The sequence below is a fragment of the Drosophila pseudoobscura genome, chromosome 2 (assembly GCF_009870125.1).
Source record: "Drosophila pseudoobscura strain MV-25-SWS-2005 chromosome 2, UCI_Dpse_MV25, whole genome shotgun sequence".
NCBI lineage: Eukaryota > Metazoa > Arthropoda > Insecta > Diptera > Drosophilidae > Drosophila > Drosophila pseudoobscura.
This window is the reverse complement of record NC_046679.1, coordinates 3,822,512-3,841,519: the sequence shown is the minus strand read 5'-3', so window position 1 is coordinate 3,841,519 and position 19,008 is coordinate 3,822,512. Positions and strand designations below refer to the sequence as shown.

Sequence of the window (19,008 nt, the reverse complement as noted above, 5' to 3'; positions counted from 1 at the left end):
TTAATGGGCATGTAAATTCTCAATGGAAGGCACTCCTTGAGCTGTGGTTGACCCAACCCGAATTCACTCTGATGTACCTGTTCGAGTCCTGTTTCTAGATCACATAATGGCACAATTATGCCAGAATCAGAACCAGAATCATCGGAATCGCCAGGGCCAGTGACAGTAACAGAGCCAGACAGTGACTGAATGATTGTCTTCTAATGTCTGCCATTGTCTGGCCATTGTAGTATTTGTCGTTGGATCTAAGTGGCCATGGATTTTAATGTGCATTTTGTGAAATGTTTAATGCGCGGCAAAGTATTCTAGGCTTTTGTCTGCCTTCCGCTCGTAGAATGGTCCTGTCCTGATGGAGGCGTAACGCAATTTCCGCAACTTACGAGCAATTTGGCGCTATTTGGGCACTTTTAATGTATGCTCACAGAAGCGAACCAAATTATGCCATATAAAATTTGCGACTCGAATCGTATGATGTGGTGCGGTGTGGTGTGGTGCGGTGTGGTGTGGTTCTGTGTTTAGGGAATGTAATGGTCAATAAAAATAAAAGGGGCAAAAGCGGCGAAATCAACAAGCCGACCACAAACCGAAACATAAATTAAATTGTGCCGCACTGCAGACGGTTGATGGTGATGTCGGAGACGGGGTTCCCGATGGGGTAGACTCATAGATAGGGCGGTGAATGGGTGTAAGTATGGGTGTATGGGTGATGGGCTGCAAGTGCTGGGCCCCATTTACAATGCCATTGAGTTGCGTGTTTACAGCACAATTACAACTGTTAGATTTTATGAGAGCCCAGCTCATGTCCGGGCTGCTAAATTTATTCTGCACTTTTATGAGCTCCCAGTGGCCCCCCAGACTGCCAACCCCTTGCTCCGCTTCGACTTCACTTCCTTGGGTATTCCATCAGTTCCACACGCACAAAACAATTTCGCAGGCGTGTGTATTTAAAAGCAGCACAGCCATGCCCCTCTGAATAATTTATTTAATGTCTACTTTTAGGCGCAGCCCACAACACGGCCAAAAGGCAAAATCGCCACGGGCTTGGGCTTTATTGCACTCGCACGCATTGAAAAGTGGCACACTCCCCCACAGCCCGCACAGCCCCCCACAGCCTCCACCGCCCCCACAATCGCAGCTTGAATTTAAATGGCCCAAAAGCGAAATGGGGGGGGGGTTGGTTGTCGGCAATTTATGAGAAGCCACCGAATGACCATTAAAACTGGCAGCAAGAGTCAATTTTGAATGAGGCATGAATGAATCCAAAGCGTTTAGTTGCTTTTTGAACTGCCACGCGAACTTTTACGATTTATGAAAATTGATTTGCGGCATTCAGTAGTCGTAAGAACATATATTTAATTCGAATTTAAGCGAAGAGGATAATCAAATGAAATGCACAGGAAGCGATGGTCAACAAAATGTAGAAACGAGTCCGAAAAATATACGGTCCTTCATCCTTTCTTACTGGGTATCGGGTAGAAAAGTACATTCCCGCTCGTTTCATTCCAAATTTGTATCTCAATCTAGTTGGTTTATCATTGGTCTATCATACAAAAAGAAATACCTCTGAAAAAGATTTCAGGCAATAGCCAAAACTCCTTTTGTTGCTCTATCGCTATATTTTTCATATGGTTGATTCTTTAAGTGTACATTTAGTTCCAGTAAATATTTGGGATGGTCCATCAGTTAGGGATTAAAAGTGGCTGGGTTGCAACAGAAGGTGAAGCCATCTGCGGCAGTGCCCCCCAATTGCAGGGGACAATTGACGACCTGACAGAAGGCCGGCGCTGCGGGTCGCTGTCGGGCGTAGATGTTGTTGTAGGTGAGGAAAGCCACTATGGGTCGATTATTGGAGTCGCGGACGATCTTGTACATCCAGAGAGGCACCGGATTGCGGTTGCCGCTCAGGAAGACCTGCCTCTGACCGCTGGCAGCGGGCAGCGTGAGGATGCCGTTGGCACCTGTCCGAACATTCACGAACTGATTTCCCCGCACCGAGCTGCGCACCCAGCGCTCGATGGCCTCCCAGTTGCGATCGTTGATGGTCAGGAACTGTGGCACCACGTTCACGTACTTGAAGGTGGCGCACATCTGGTCGCCGAAGAGGAAGTCCGCGGAGGCGGCTAGGTGGCCGCGGTTGATGATCACGTCCCGATTGTTGGGTATGAAGTTCTGGTTGTTGCCGAAGAGGCGCCGGAAGGTGGCATGAATGTTGCGCACCGTGTAGCTGGCCTCGTCCGCCCCCGAGATGACCCCATCGGAGCTGAATCGCACACAAGGGCGTGTGGCATCTGCAGGATTCATTTTGAGCAACGTTAGATCAGAGTCTGGTTGTTCTCTTGTTTCTCTACTCACAGAAAGGCTTGGCATAAACCTGATGCTCCACCCAGAGGGTTCGCACGGCCCTCCTGTCGAAGCAGCTTCGGTAGAGCTCCAGGAACTGACCCCTGCCAATGTTATAGCCCACACGGAACATGGAGGCTCTGCAGCGGCGATCTGTCACCGGTATTGTCACTGTCACAGGCGGCCTCTGGCATGTCATTGGTAATGGGGGCACAAATGATGGCCTCTGGCCCCGCTGGCAAGTCACCGGGCGAACATCCCTCGGGCTGCACCACAGCTGGAGCGACTCTCCCACAGCGGAGCTGGCCGTCCGCTTCAGCATCAGCTGGCGATTGCGAAGACGAACCATGACAATGCGATTCGTTCCCTCGACGATGGGCCTGGTGAAGGGGCACTGGCTCTGAGCTGTGTGTGGCAGAAGCCCTATCAATGTTCAACTCAGGTTGGGTTGTAAATATATGTGCGCTTACCCAAGGCACAGAGGGCCAGCAATGGTAGAAGACGTTTCAGCATATCCAAAACTCTCAGCGTCGCTGCAGTCCTTAGTCTTCGGGCCTATTTATAGCGATCTCGGGCCAAGGCTGTGGCTATACCCAGCGTTTGTACAGCTGTTTCCCCACTAAATGGGGCTCTTTTGTTGTAGCTTTTGAATGGTTTCCCCGTATAGGTGTTCTGACTGGCGTGTGCGACCCACTAGCCTTTAAATGATTGCAGGCTTACATAAAGAGTACACAAAAAATGGACTCTAATGAACTTTCATTCATGTTCTGCCCGACTGCAGCTTGCTTAACAACTCAATTTTGGGTTTAATTACATTCAATTTCGGGCGAGGAAAAGCTCCCAAAACATGCTGTAGTGGTAGCTGTAGCTCCCCCTGTGGAATAATGTCAACTTTTGTGCATCTGTTGCCGTGTACTCGTATACGTATCCGCATTTGCAGAGCAAATGAAATTAGTTATTGGCCCGATGCCACAGCCCGACCAAACCGAATCACTCTTCATTTGGCATTTGGCATTTGCCCTCTGCCCTCTGCCCCATGATTTCATTATCATTGTTTGCTCCTCAAATAACATTAGTTCGGGCTTTGGGTTGGTTTTAGCATTGATTTTGGCCATGTTGCGGCTGCTGATGGTCGTGTTGTGTGCTGTGCTGCCTGCCCCTAGTCGATTACAGATTACAGACGGTTGAGGTGACTTTTTGGCTTTCTATGGGGGGGGAAAGGGAAAGGTGCAATAAAAAGTGTGCCACACATCCGTATACGCAAAGTATATATTTCTGGGCTCCACTGTTGTTCCATTGTGGTCTCGTCGAATATTTCATAAATTTATATTTGCCTGCTAAATCCCTTAACGACTGTAAGCGTTTGCCCGTTTATATGGCATACAAAATGGCGGCACAACTAATACATGCGCATATATAACACCGACTTAGGGCTCAAGTCTCAAGGCTAAAGGCGAAACGTGCAAACTTTGCATGCGAGCGAGTCGGGAAGCCGGTATCCTGCTCCTGCTCTCGATATCGGAATCTGTGTGCGAGTGTGGACGGCGAAAGGAGAGGCAGAGACATTTGACTTTTACGCGCAATTGAGCTTCAGAACTCGGGATCCGGAATAGTTGCGCAAACTGTAGCTGGAGTAGCTCTTAGCTGCAGACCTAGGACTGCCAGATACGGCGCACTCAAGCCGCAATACATCCCACACCCACTGCCATTCCCTTTGCCGTTGCCTTTGCTTATAAATATTTATAACAGCCCACTCGACACTCACTAAATTATTAAGTTAATGTGTCGCGCTATTCAAAAAAGGTACCAGCCCGAGCCCCTCCCGGCTTGGGGAGCAATAAAATTGCTAAGCTCCGCCCCGCACCCGCCATCTCCGGTTGAGCAAGGATGAAATGTGGCCAACACTTTGACAATTTCACGCGGCTTAGACAGCGGCCAAAGCCATTAGGAACATGAGACGTGTTCAAGCGTGTTTTGATGTGTCTGTCTCTGGGTTGTTGCAACTATTAATAAGCATGTTAATGTTGCGCGAAATGATCAGCGAAATGGGAAAAGTTTTCCATGCCCCGGAACTTGGCCCACGACCTGGGCCTAGGACTTGTACTAAATGGTTCCCCGTTTCGAACTGCAATTATAAGGCCACCGGGCGACATATGAGCGATGGAAAGTTGGGTAACTTTGAGACCATAAATCAGAGATGGGTCTTAAGTGGGGCACTCTGAAATATGGCCGGCAATCTCGGTGGAGACTTATGAAGTTTGCAGATATCAGGGATCAGAGATGTCTGCCTGCGGTGGCATTTGGAAGTGTGTTCTGCTCGCCATGCCTTGCTTTTATGTCCCGAATGTGTCACGGGTCGTATACGTTATATTGCATATTTTCAGCATTTGTTTGGCCATTGTTCGGCTCCTCGGCTGCTGGGCTGCTCGACTGCTCGGCTCTTTGGCTCCTCATGTAGACGATATGAGCATGAATTTCGGACCCCAATTGCGGTCAACGGCAGGTGCAATGCTGCAAGCCACTCCACGCCAGCTCTCTCTTCCGCAGCTTGACGTTTATTAAATTTTTCCACAACCACGCAGAGGATGGTCGAGCAGGAAACGGAAACTGGTAGAGGGGAAGTGGGGAGGGAAGTGCACTTTATGCTTCACTGCGTGGCAGCCTTAAACTCCTTAACAGCGAGAGTCTTTAAGAGGAGCCTCTACCTCTTATATTGACTCTGGCCGCTTGAGTAAACATTTTCCATGTATTTTACTTCATTTTACTGTTTTCCACTCCGTTCGCTTTCCGCTCTCAGCTCTCACTCTCCTTCTCCTTCTCTCTCTCTGTCTTTATTTGATTCACTTCTTTTTCTTTTTTTTTTAGGTGGGATGGGGAATATCATCATTAGGACTACACATGCGACGACGTTCAAAGCGAAACGGCTCCATTACATTACAGTTTGCATGGCCCCAATTTTTGGGGCAATTATTTGCTTTGTAGACTGCCAAAAAGGCTACCACCACCAGCAGGCGGGACAGACACGGCCACGGCTGCTGTTCAGGCACGCTTCTGCTCAGCAGCTCATCCGCCAGCTGCCTGCCGCCTGCCGCCGCCTGTCGCTTGCCGCTTTTACACAATTTCCTTCCGCTTTGCTTTCTCTGTGAAAGTATTACGATGATTTGCATAATTTTAGCGCACCTACAGCAGCCGCAAAATGAGGCCTAAACCACGAGGGGGCTGGGAGGAGTGAGGGTGAAGAAAGGATCCTTGCCACTTGCCAAGTGAATCCTCCAGCGCATCCTTGTGAGCCCTCTTTCTGGTCGCTTTTTTTCTTGCCCGTTTTTTCGGCTCTTCTTTATCTGCTTTGCCTTTACGGGCCTTTGTTGAGGTGTGGGGAGCAGAGGCAGAGGCAGAGAAGGTGGTTTCGGGTAGTTCTAGGGTGCTTGTGGAGGAGGGTGGTTGTGGGTGGTGTTGTAGCCTACATTTTTGTAACTGATGTGCTGCGTTGGCTCTCTGCTTTGAATCCGCTTCTTATCTTTGTGCCTGATCGAAATTGCTTTTGTGTGGTTGCTGGTTGCCCTTACCCGCCCCTCTCCCGCCCCTCTCCTGTTGCTGTATCTGTTCTTGCTGTTGCTATTTTAATTTCAGTCATGTGTGCAGCCGCCTTTGCCTCATGCCTCATGCCCCATGCCCCGTGACCCACCGAAAATTCTTTCTAGGCACTTTTGCAATTTTCTGCCTGTTTTGGGTTAGATATTCATATCAGCCCTATACATATTATGGCCATTTTCCGCTATAACTGTTACTGATTGCCGCTTTGTGGCATGCCACAGCCACAACGTTTTTATCATCCTCCACTCAGCCACCGCTCCACTCCACCCGACTCCCACCTCTCGATTTTTGAGCACCAATTGAAATGCAAATTGGTTTTTGCCTAGAATGATTTGAAAATAATTCAGTTGGTTAGCATTTTTTGCTCTCATTTTTTTCCTGGGGAGGAATGGCAGAGGGGGGAGCATTCAAACTAATCTGATTTACTAGCGATAATATCTGGCTTTAAATTTATGCATTTCATATTAGAATCTGGTTTTGAGGTCAATCAAATGGAAGCAAACTCTTAGAGACTTGAAAATTTGATCGACCTAAAAATTAGCTACACAAAAACTGGAGAACTGGAGGCAGAGGCAGAGTATTTGTTGCAAGGCATTTTGGGCTCAAGGCCAGTGGAAATTGTTGCCACATTTATTATCGTTTCGGACACATACTTTATACATATATAAAGCGTTTTAGCGCTTGTCGCTGCCACATGGCGCTTCCATTTCCTTGTTCATTTTCATTTGCAAATATTTATTTGTACATTTCCTCTTTGCACTATTTACCCACTTCCGCTGCACACACAGACACAGATACACCGAGTGGCCGGTGGGGTGGGGGCCGGTAAAAGGGTTTTCATTTTCACTTTCCACAAAACTTACAGCAGTCCAACCAACACACTCACGAATGGCTGACGCTGACGCTGACCCAGACTCGAATGCAGCTGAGTGCAAATGCGACTGCGACGTTTTAGTTTTAGCTTTCATTTTAGTTTCGGTTTCGGTTTAGGTTTAGGTTTGGTTCCTGCAATTTGCTAAAACCCTGCCCTGCCCTCAGGCGATGTATAAAGTAAGCCAAGACCCAAACCCCAACCCCCAACCCCCAAACCGCTCGCCGCCCAAGCAGCCTCCATAAGATTCGAGCGGCGCTTACCACGTGACTTCTGGTGATGCATCTGGCTTTTCCTCTAGAAATAATCAGTGGCAATGATTGGCGGGAAAATATAAAATGGAAAATGCTACGAGGATTGAGGACCATCCGCTTGGATGCGCCCATCTGCCAATTGATTAATTGTCTTAAAAAGTCTTGAGCCAGCCATCTGTCGAATTAAAGCCGGCACAGATTTCCTGTTTTAAAAAGTGGCGGAGCCAGTGATTCTCCCTGTGCCTGTGCCCCATGTCCATGCCAGGGTTCACGTGGGAAATCAGTGCAACGGTGTGTGCCCTGTGCCTGCCTGGGGCTCCGGCTCCGGCTCCGGCTACGGCTCAACCTGGCTCGGGATACCATTGCCGCTGCTGACGTGCACATCATAAATTCTTAATGGTCATACACGCATCCTTGGATGGCATTCGGTTGCAACTGCAACATCAACTGCATCGGCAGAGGCAGAGGCTGCAGTGCAATGCGGAATCCAATTCGAATTGCTTGCAATCACAGCGGATGTCAGGAATCACATCGAGACAACTTCATGTGCATTGCGTGTCTGTTAAATTAATAAATAATTGTTCGTTCAATCTGCCTCTCGCTGTATTTTTCGCTTCCATTTTTACGCTGCAAACAATATCACTTTATTCGTTGGTTTCCTATGCGGGATTTACGCGCACACCTGTCCGCAGTTGATCCAGATTAATGGCCTATTTGGACGTTATCCTGCCGTTCACCGATGCCTTTCTTTTGTTTAATGATAAGCATTGCCCGAAAATCCCTGACACTGACAAGCTAATTAATAAATTATTTTGCAAGCAAATTAATTAGATTGTGGCCGGTGGTGAAAAGGCAAGTGAATGGTCATGCTGTGGCCAGTAAATGTCTGTGGAAAGTCGGCAAATGTTTATTCAATTTGTACGAGTTGGCTACTCGTTGGCGGCTTTCGAGCTCAAATTGCGACGACACTGATTGATGTGCGGTATTTTGGTGGTATTTTACAATTGAGTAGGTCCTTTCTGCTGTCTGTTCTCTCCATACATATGTCTTTTCAGGACATGGGGCTATGCCTGTGACCCAGCCTTGGCCCGGCTTTGCTTGGCTTTTGTCTGGACACGCGCCTGCCTCGTCTGTCATCATTAAAATAATTTATCATCTCTGGATCTAATGTGTTGTTGCTCTTCATTGTTCTTTTCCCAGGCTTCTTTACTCGCAAAAATATTTTAATTAAAGGAAAGTAATTATTGGCCAATGCCTTTCTTGCATGCTCCCAAAATGCTAAAGCTTTTCAGTTAATTAAAATAGTATTTTTTTGTTGTTGTTTTTATTATTATTACTATTGGGGGAAATGGGAAAGTAGTTGTAGAGTTTTACGACAGTCGCGTAAAATATGAATTCCGTCTGCTTTCAATTGCAAAAGCAGAACAAAAGGGAAAACAAAGCAATTTCTGTTTAAATATCGTTTATTACTTTGTGCTCAACCATTAATTAAGGACAAATGCTGGGCGATTATTGCGTGTTGTGCCGCACCCGCACCCGGGCCGGCACCCGTGACCTCCTCTGACCTGTCGCACCCCTTCCGTGGCGTCTCCTTGTGGCATCTTGGCGATGGGGAGCCTGAATGCGGAGACAATTAATTGTTGCGCTGTGTATTCAGTTCGCGCTTTCAACATTTCATCTGCAGTTGTCAGTTACTTTTGTCGTAAGCCGCACTCCGACCCTACCCTACCCTACCCTACCCCCCGTGCTGCCACCCACTGCAGCACGCTTATGATAAATGAGTTGTTTTTATAATGCGGTGGCGACCTGCCCTGCCGCCTTTGTGTGTGCACCGAGAGTATTTAATCCTTTGGGCTTTCAGGCATTTCAAGCGGCCCGGCCCATTCATTTAGTTTCCATTCCCCAATGCAGGGCCACTTGGCGAACATTGGGGGCATAATGAGCACCCGGACACGGCACGGACATCCACGGGATCCAGACTCTGGCTGACCCTTCCTTCCTCGTTCCTCCTTCGTTCACCCAGCGGGAAAAGTTCGCTTGGACACAAGTTCGCGGCACTGCAGAAAGTTGCAACGTGCATGTGCCGGCCACATTCAGAGAAGAGAAAAGTTTACCACTTCGGCTTTGCCAGCATGGGAGCACCCCAGCACTCCAGCACCTGCGTCCCGTCCCCCACAGAATTTATATTTATAATACCGAGAATACTGCGAGGCGAGTGCTGGGAATTCAGGTTGTTATAAAGCGCTTCAACACTGCCGTATTCTTGGCCAATTAATGTGTCAAGGGCCACCCTTGCGATGATGCGATGAACGCGATGATGGGTGCGGTCCGTTGGCAGGCTGATTGGTAAGGTCAGGGCTGGGCTGGACTGGGCTGGACCGGGCTTATTTATAGTCAGATCAGAGCTGTGTGCATATTCGATTAAGCAAATCCCAGCAGAGAAGCGTGCCACAACTTTTGCAATTTATTATTTTGCTTATTTTGTCAACAGAACTTAACGGAACTGAACAGCACTGAATCCCCAGCGGAGCAAAGCGGACAGATCCCTGACAAGCCGCCGCAATGCGACCAAATCACATATAAATTATCGCCGTCAAATTGATGCCTCTGGTCGATTCGAGCCAAAAGCCGATTTAAAACTTAACAGAAGTGAGTATGTTCCACGAGACGAGTGTATACATGTGTATTTATCACACGCGGCCAACAGCAAAGCTGACAGCATTAAATATTTTATTTTTTAAGTCTTCGCCAGAACCCACTCGGAGCTAGATGCTGGCATCCTTTCCACACAATTCCATCCCATCCATCCCATTCAAAAGTCTGGTCTGTAAGCAATGAGCCACAACTACGAGTAGTAATCCGAATCAAGGACCTTTTGGCTTTCCACCTACGCTGTGCCTTCGTCAAATCCGATGAATAGCTGTGACGTCTCCAAATTTGTTGAGCTTTTCATTATTGAGTGACAGCGGAAGAAGCACGGGAGATGGCGTTATAGGAAGTGGAGAATTTCATCTGGTTTATTTTTACATAATTTTATATTCGCGTATGATATATGTTTATTCGAACTCTCTACCAGGGCGTCTCCAGTGTGATAGATGGAAATTTGTTGCGTTGAGCGCGAGTCCAGTGCACCACAACAGCGTACTCCGAGGAAGAGTCAACAGGTGTCTCCGGTGGTGTCTCCAGTCCATTGCGTCGCAATTTTTTCACGGCAGTTGGTTGGTTTACAGCTCCAAGGCGCTTGCCAAGGTACAGCCTCTTGGCACATGGTCGCACATGGGCGGTCTGTGATGCCCGTCGTTTCATTATATTTAACCGAAATCAGGAAAATTATTGAGCTAATGTGTACGAGTATTTTTGTATGTCTGGCATGTAACTCCTAACAAATCGTGTGTATATGGGTACTCGTATTTCGAATAAAACAAACAAGCGGCTAATCCCTCGGCTGTTGTCGGGGATTAGGACTGTCTGTCTGGGAGAGAGGTGGAAAGTGGAAAGGACACATTCCCATTCACGGCGTTGTCATCGTCAGCGTTTCGCTGATAAATCTAAAGAGATTTGTTGCGCATCCATCAAAGTGAGCATTCTTATTATTCAAAGTACTTACACTGGTGCTCGGCTCTGCCGGGCAAGTGCGTGTCCTGCTGTTGTGTTGTTTGTTGTGTCTGAGGCAAGGAGCAACGAGCAACAGTGGCAAGCAAAGCAAAGATAAAAAGTAAGCGCCACAAATAGCGCACTCACACATACAAAATCCATTAACTAAAGTGTCAATTTAGTGACAGAGATAAAATGTCACACGCACAAACCCACACGCACACATCAGCCACCGATACAACACACAGATACACATATACACAGATACTCGACTCATATATGCCACTGCTCAGTGCTCTCTCTCTTCTCTGTTTTCCGCTTTCCGTTTGCTTTCTTGCAATGCGTAAAAGAAAGAAATAACGGACGGAAATCAGGGAGAAAAACGATACGAAACGGCTGGTGGGCTTGGTGGGCTTGGTGGGGGACGGGGGAGAGGGGTGGGAAATAGCTGAGCACAATGAATGACAGCACTTTGTGTTTTTTCACGTTTTTTCCTCGATTTTCCCTGCTGCTGCGTGGCTTCGTCCTTTATTTGTTTGCTCATGTCAAAAGATCTTGAGATAAAGTTATCCTTATCGGTTCTGTGTGTTCTGTTCTGTGGGTTATGGTTGGCTTTTGTGGCTGTGTGGCCCGCCTCTCTTTTTGGGGTCAAATCACCTGTTACATACATGTCACATTTGGTTGTCTCGCTGTTACATTGCGTATACGCCGCATGGGGCACATATTTTTTAATAACTGCAGGGTGCCTTTCCTTTACCCGGGAATCAGTCAAAGGCAAGCCACGTCTGTGACTGACAGGCGAGGAAAAACCCCCGATCCGAACCTGACGAACCACAAGTGAAAATTGTTTCTTGGGGCAAAAGTTGCCTTTCTTTTTGGCGGTTAGATGGCTTTGGCGTATTGTCTTGCAGGCATTTCGTATGCGCCATGGCCACGGCATCCCGCAAAGCGCCACAAAGTGCCAGTTGCTACAGCAGGGGCAGATGCCGATTCAGATGTTGCCATTCCCAATAGCAGCTCCTCTCAATCCATTGCCTGGCAATCGAGGATGCGGTTCGTGCGTGCCGCTGCCGCAGCCCCTCGCGCTGCTGAGAATTTTCTACGACTAAGCAAACATTTGCTGCTGCTGCACACATAAGTACGTATACGCTTTGCAAAAGTTTCGAGCATGGTTTGAGTAGAGACTACAGAGTGTGAGGCATTTGCTTTTATGCAAAGTGCGCCAAATTGCATAAATTGCATTGAAATTCAAGAGCTGTGGCCACTGATAAATGACAAGCTCGTGCAAATGCATGTTGCACCACCACCGGAGGGAGGGAGGGAGAAAAAAGGCAGGAAGTCACATAACGATTGAAGCTTTTATGTCAGAAAAATGGCACAAAAGGTGTCTGTAAATTGAGAGCAACTTCTCGGCGAGCTTTAATTATTACCTTCTCGCCATGCAGCCATCGAAGGACACTGCTCATAGATCCTTTCGCCTGACCTGAACACTTCATTAGGCCTCTGACTCTCGGCTAGCGCTCACATAGTATCTCCATAAGACACGCATATTTTTCATACTTTAGACAATCCACAAACAGAGCGTAGCTCAATTATTCAAAACGGGAAGCATCGGGCAGAGGACTGTAGGGAGATTGGGGCTGCGATAGGGGGGTGCGATAGACACGGGTACTCCGTTACACGACATTGACTAATGTTGATATGTCGTCGTTTTTTGTTGCCACAGAGGAGCGTGTTCTCCTCTGTTCTGTTTCTTTTTCTCTTCTCTTCGATGGTTTAGTATTTTTGATGTGTGTGCAGTTGAGCTTTGGCGACGTGCGACTCCAGCGTTGAAGGATGCTCGGATGCTGGGACACTGACAGAGGCTACTCGGATGCTCGGGAGTCCCTTTTGTGGCAATTGCTGTCGCTCCTGCCAATTTGCTCCTAGGCTGTTCTGTGCTGTGCGTTTGGGCCTGTGACAGGAAGCGTAGGCTTCTATTGCCATTCTTTCTCTCTCTGTCTCTGTCTGTGTCTCTGTATGTGTCTGTGTGCGTGGGTGTATTGACGTGACACATGGTCGTAAAGGATTTTCTTTGATGATGTTATCGTTAATGGTGCATGGTCTCAGCTTAGCTCCGCTCGGTTTCAGTGTTTCAGGGCTATGGCAGATCGTTAGCGCCCGCAGCGGACTTTTTCCAATGTCTCGCTCTTGAATAATGATGCTGACACGCCACCCCACACCCCACACCCAACCTCACACCCGCAGTCACACCCATCAAGTAAGTCTCTTTTAAAGAGAGCTCTGACTTAATTTACCCCGCAGGATTGTGCTCGAAACAGCAAAGCAATACATTTTAATTAGTCGCTGGGGCCCTCTGTGCTAATTCCACTGACCATTGCTAAGCAAATAAGCTGGTTTCTTGTTGTTTTGTCATGTTTCTGGCCGCCCCTGTCACAGTGGTGTCGTAGTTGTTCTTGTTAATTGCCTGGCGGCCGACGTGGGCGGGACTTGGGGCACAAGCAGGCCCTGACGCCACTTGGCACCTTGGAATGCTAATGAAAATAGAAGAGCCTGCCTTGCCCTCAAGTTCCTGGCTTTCTATATTTGGTTTACCAAAGCTGCCTATCTCGGATGTTTCCATAAAGCACCTCTTCTTAATAATGTCTTATTTAATTCAACCGCAAGACATAAATTCATCATGAAATGAGTCTGGAATTCAATTTCCTGCACTCTGGGCTCTGCATTCGCATTCAAATTCTTATTAAATGATATGCACTTGCCCCAGAAATGTATATGCTTCCTCCTACAGCAGGCAACAGAAACAATAATGTTTGCAACATTAATTTCAAGATACGGACACTCAGAGCAGGAGATAGAGAGAGAGAGAGGGAGAGATATATCTGCCTCCAAGCAGCTGGAAACCACAAAAACCTTTGTTGACCGCACCATTAATTAACAGAGAAGAGGAGCCTCTGCTCTCTGCTCTCGGTTCTCGGGTCTGGTCTTGCTTTGGAGATATGCCCCAAAATATTAATACGTATACGCAGTGTATGTGTGTGTGTGTGGTGCCATGAGAGTGTGGGTGGGTGCTTGGGCATAAATCATTTTAAAATTGGCAGCAGCACACCTCAAATTTGCATTGCCATACATTGCGAGTCTCTCGTCTCGATAGGTGTAAAAGTTATTGAGTTGATGGCGTAATTTATATGCCCGGTGGTAACGCCCCTTCGCTGTTTTCCGGGCTAATTAGTTGAACGTAGTCGAAACGTAAAAAAGTACGAGGAAAACGAGGAGCCAAATTGTTTGGGGCCGGCTGTCTGCACAATTAGCTCAAGCGGTTGGTTAATGCGAAACTTGAATGGTTAAATGGAAATTGCGAGGAGGCTTGTTCAGCAATTCGCAGTCGTGTTTAGCCGTGCTGTCATTGTAGTTGCAATTGTAGTTCCATTGCTGTAGAACATGAAGTGCACTAAACAAGCGGACTGCACAAATAACAATTTCGGTTTTACATTCTACATGCATGCATGCATAAGGAGGCACTCGCACTCTGGGGGAGGGGCGCATCCTGCCATTCCATGCCATGCCAAGCCGTGCGAATATCGTAAGTGGAATCCTGGCAGTGGTTCTCTTAGGGGTGGCTCTCTTAACCGCTTTTAGTACACATAAAAGCTCGCTCTCTCTTCTCTTCGTGGTCTTCTCTTTGGTGCTGGCCGAAGTTATGCTCTCGTTCGTGGGTCGTCCTGTCGATGCCACGAAGAAACCCTAGGCCAACGACAGTTCAGTTGCCCCCAGTTTGGTGGTTTGTTCTTGAACGTTTCTAGGAAATTATGCCAGGACTTAATGCGTAAACTATGTAGTTTATTAGTTGGGCATGGCCTCTGGGCCAAGCGCAGATTCCCCATGTAGCTGGTACTGGTGCTGCTTCAGCTGTTGATATCCATCCATCTTGTCAGCTGCAACCACTCGTACAACTGTTTGGTCCCCAGTTGCCAGTTTCGCCCCCAGAGATGGACTGTTTTTATTCCTGACACGTGACAAAATGTTGCCACTACGCGCTGCCCCCAATTGTTTTCCTTCCTCGTTAAGTTTTGTGATATTTTGCTTATAAATAATGAATGCATACTGCACTGTACTGCTCCACCTTCAGCATATCTCTCAATCTCTATCTCTCACGATTCCGGGCGGTTGGGGCGGGGGATACGGTACGGCTCCTGGCGGTATCTGTGTCTGCACAGAAGGGGTCACGTTCATGGCAGACGTTTCACACCAATTACTCGCAATTTGCATACAACAGAACCGCATGCAAATGACACACTGCAAAGTTATCCACGTTCTGGTTCCCGTTGCTATTCCCATTCCCCGTTCGCATTCCCGCCGGCTGTGCTATTGCCCATGCATCTCAAATGTAATCAACGAGAGACCAAAACCAATGCAAAGTTTTGCTCCCTCAACAGACAGACAGACGGACAGACAGACAGACAGTCCACAGACGGACGAACGGACCGACAACCCAGCCCAGCCTGACGTTGACTCTATTAAGTAATGAATTAAGATGCGAATCGAGATCAATTGTTCGAAAACGCTGGAGCCGGAGCCGGAGCCGGAGTGGGAGCCGCAGCGCCGAAATGCATTCGGCAAATTGCGAAAGTTTTAACTTTGTCATTGGTTTTGCTAGGGAATTTAGTGAGTTGCTGTCTGGTACTTATAAATTAATGATTTTCCCCGCAAAGTTTCGGGACAGTCGAAGAGACGGCGCCAATAGACTGAAAGCCCGTAATGAATGCATCAGTATAGCGGCAGAGTGACCGGCGACATTTACCCTCCCAGACTGCTGGGACTACTAATTGTGACCCCGTTTGCTTCGTTTAATTAACAGCCGAATCACACTCTCTGCAGACGTATTACGGATTAGTAATATGTCTTGGGCTGCGCTCTGGCAGCGGTGGCGTATGCGTGACGTATCATTAGCCAGGCCATAAATAGATGTCAGGGCGCCGAAATTAATTTGTTGTACAGCTGTAGGTAGTACGGTTTGCTGTAAGTGGCATTTCAATTTCAGTTGAATAATTTATAAAGGCAAATCCCCTAATTGACCCAGCCAGACGCGTGATACCCGTACGGTGCCCCGCGACAGGACGATGTCACAAGCCCGGAGTTCAACAAGTGCGAAATGAAATTCATCCCTGGCTTCGGTTCGTCGTCTTGTTTGGAATATAAACATGCTGGCAAAAAAAGAAGAGAAGAGAGAATTGTGTGCTGTAAACAAGCGGATAAGCCGCTGCCACTTATATACCACACAATACATACATCGCATATGCATATAATTTAGAATGCAAATAGGGAAGACATCGACAGGGCTGATACCCAGTAAAGGGTTTTCATGTCAAAGTAAACCTCCTGGATTCCCTGAACTTAAGCATCGAAATTTATATTTTGCTTTGGATTGAAGATTAGCTGATGTAAATAATAGGAGATTAAAGAGCAGACAATTATTTGATCAAGATTCCACAGTTTAAAGACAGATACAAGCTTTCTTGAACGAAGTAAATCCACAAATGGAAACACTGGCCATGTATACTTTAAATCAGAACTTTCCTCCATCAAACCATCATAAATCACATACCTCTCCTATCCTATAGATTGTATTAAAAAGCTCAATCTTAAATCACAGATATCTAACCATATTCGATTACTCTTTAATCCTCCGCACTTGCAAAACTATCTCCAACTAAAACAATTCCAATATATATTTTCCTTCAAAATCTCCACAGATTCAATCTACAGATGAGTAACAAATTGGTGTTCGTAATGGACCTTTGTTACCCTGTGGAGTATCGTGTGGAATAGGTCGTGCCAGGGATCATTTGCATACACGATATGCCAAGGCGGAGAGCAAAGCTGTTTTCTGTTTGCTGTTTGGTGTTTGTCGAGGCAAAGTCGATTGTCGATATGCCAAATTGACATTTAGTATAATAAATTGTATGCCATGCCTCCAGATTGCGCTCCTCTTGTTGTCGGGGTTGGGATCCAGGGATCCAGGGATCTGGGGGAGTCGGGGAGTGGATGAGCGAAAGGCGGCAGATGCCATTTTGTATTGTAAATTATATTAAATATGCAAGACAATGCTTTCATATAAATCCTCTAAATGAATTTCAAGCACGCAAACACACGCGCCACTGAGCAGCACATACACGCACACATCCAAGTGCGCACACTGATGCACACACACACAGATACATACATATATAGAATTCTTGGGAATGTTGTATATGTGTATATTGAGGCGAATGTTGAGCAATTTTGTCCGCTGTTCTGCACGCGCGTCACAAAAAACTTTCGAGCTGTTTATTGGAAATTAGTTAAAGCATCCCCCTGGCAAAGAGAGTCCTGCGCTGCGTGTCCTTGTGGCCCTTATGGCTGCCGTTGCCTCTGGCTAGTTAAGCTTCCTCCCAAGAGCACAGTGGCCATGTGTTCAGTGGCTTAATTTCTAGCGGGTGCTCGTAAATCTCTGCGGAATGCTGAAGACTGTTTCAAAACATTTCAAAACCCAATCACGTTCTGCAGTGAAGAAAGTTTCGACTTCCTATAAACACTTGAAATGCTTTGTATTATGTCGTAAACGGAAATGGGAAACAATTGCATGGAATCGAGGACGAGAGAGAGAGAGAGCGGGAGAGTGCTTCTTAAATTGATGCGCTTAACATTTTGTGCGAAATGCACACGTCGAAAAGGTGAGCCGCACTACATGTCGTATACTTAACCCCCAGTCTGTGCACCCGGCCCCGTACCCCCCACTTAACCCATTGGCAACGCCACCTCCGAACCGACGAACCGACGGCTTCGAAATGGTTTGGCATGGCCCATTTGTTGCTGCTGCTCTTTGGCACGCTGTCACTTTGAATGCTTTACGCTCGATTGAGTATTTATTTGATTTCTCATTTGTGTCTGCCAGACGACTATTCTTTCTCTCTATTCTCACTCTTTTGCTTCATTCTCGTTCTCGTTCTCTTTCTCTGATTCCTGCTACTGCTCCTATGTTTTCTTATTCTTGGCTCTTACGTGTCGCACTGCGAGTGTGTGTTGTAATTCGAGTTCTGTGGCCAAAAGTTAGCCACAGTTGATTGGTTAGACAGGGCTTTTTGTTCTTGTTCTGTGGCTCGTCCCACTTCGACTGCGATGCGATGCGATGGGATGCGATGCGATGGCCGTGTTCGTGTTCGGTTTGTATGCCAGTTGGTAATTTTCCAGTAATGGACGCGTCCAAAGTTAATGAAACTTCTGCCATGTTCCCCGTAAACTGCATTAAAGCCAGAGCTCTGTCGAGAGTTGTTTGTTCCTTGTTTCCAATTCGCACCCACACTTTTCAGAGAGCTCTTTTTTTAACACACGATTCAGTCCACTCTCTTTTATATATATTGCCTCCCATTTGTTGCTGCTGCTGCTGCTGTCGGTTGTAAAATGCACTAAATATTTTTCAGCTGATATAGTGAGCAATATTGCGCATACGCCGCGGGGCCATAAAATACTCAACGAAACAGAGGGAGACAATGTATCCTACCCATCTGCACCACTACCAATGCTATCGATGTTGAGGTGGATAACAACTTTAGCATACTTTATGCTCGACGGCAATCGTTTAATCGGTACACGTGTCCTGCCTGCAAATGGGCCAGACCAGACCAGGCCAGGCCAGGATAATTGCTATCGAAGGAAACAAAAGCCAGCCAGTCAATAGACGAGCTCCTCCATCAGATTATCTGCGTTTCGGTTAGGGCCCTCGCTTTACAGTTTACTGCCAGCGGCAATTTGCAGCTGAATTCAATTCGTTTTGATGGGCAAAGTGATTTCTTTACTTGAAATATTTAAGTGGCCCTTAAAGCAGATATCGATAATTACACCCTGGAACGCTGCCAGCTCTCCGGCTTCTTATCTGTTATCTGACGCCAAACTACAGTTTGAAAACTGTTAAACTCTCTGTTGTTTCAGATCTGTCAACAGGCAAGACCCGGACTGGGGCTGGGTCTGCGGATTGGCTTCCTTTTCCACCATAATACCCTTAATAAGCATCTCTCGGATCTCCGTGAATCTGTCACATTTGCGAATGCGATATTAAAAACCTCGCATTGCCATGGCAACGACAAGGACAGCGACATAAGTGACAGACAGCCTGCCAGGACCTGTCCCGCTCCTGTCATCTGCGATGCGAATTCCACTGACGTGTCTATTGCGGCAAGCCATTGACACTGATTTGCAGCAGTTACACGGCCGGGACCGAACCGAATGCTTTTCAAAGGGAGAGTGCGACCATTTTTTCGAGGGCCAAAGGCTTCCCAACATTTCCATTATCGATTCGGTTTGGTTGGGGGAGCCCGA

General features: G+C 47.2%; 1 protein-coding gene and 2 long non-coding RNA genes across 3 annotated transcripts; 1 reads left to right on the top strand and 2 right to left on the bottom strand.

The window, feature by feature from the left end:
* Positions 1-1,571: 1,571 nt before the first annotated feature.
* On the bottom strand, positions 1,572-2,853 carry LOC4800634 (uncharacterized). Its single transcript, XM_001357834.4, has 3 exons — positions 2,811-2,853; positions 2,353-2,745; positions 1,572-2,288 (listed from the first exon to the last, which is right to left on the bottom strand). Exons 1-3 carry the CDS (start codon positions 2,851-2,853, stop codon positions 1,684-1,686), a joined length of 1,041 nt encoding a protein of 346 aa, XP_001357871.2. The 3' UTR covers positions 1,572-1,683.
* A 5,561-nt stretch (positions 2,854-8,414) lies between these two features.
* On the top strand, positions 8,415-9,929 carry LOC117183296 (uncharacterized). The gene is made up of 3 exons (XR_004468442.1): positions 8,415-9,405; positions 9,551-9,708; positions 9,802-9,929. It is a non-coding gene; the product is annotated as an uncharacterized lncRNA (long non-coding RNA).
* LOC26533347 (uncharacterized) lies at positions 9,736-10,476 on the bottom strand. The gene is made up of 2 exons (XR_004468443.1): positions 10,087-10,476; positions 9,736-10,004 (listed from the first exon to the last, which is right to left on the bottom strand). It is a non-coding gene; the product is annotated as an uncharacterized lncRNA (long non-coding RNA).
* Between the last annotated feature and the right edge of the window lie 8,532 nt (positions 10,477-19,008).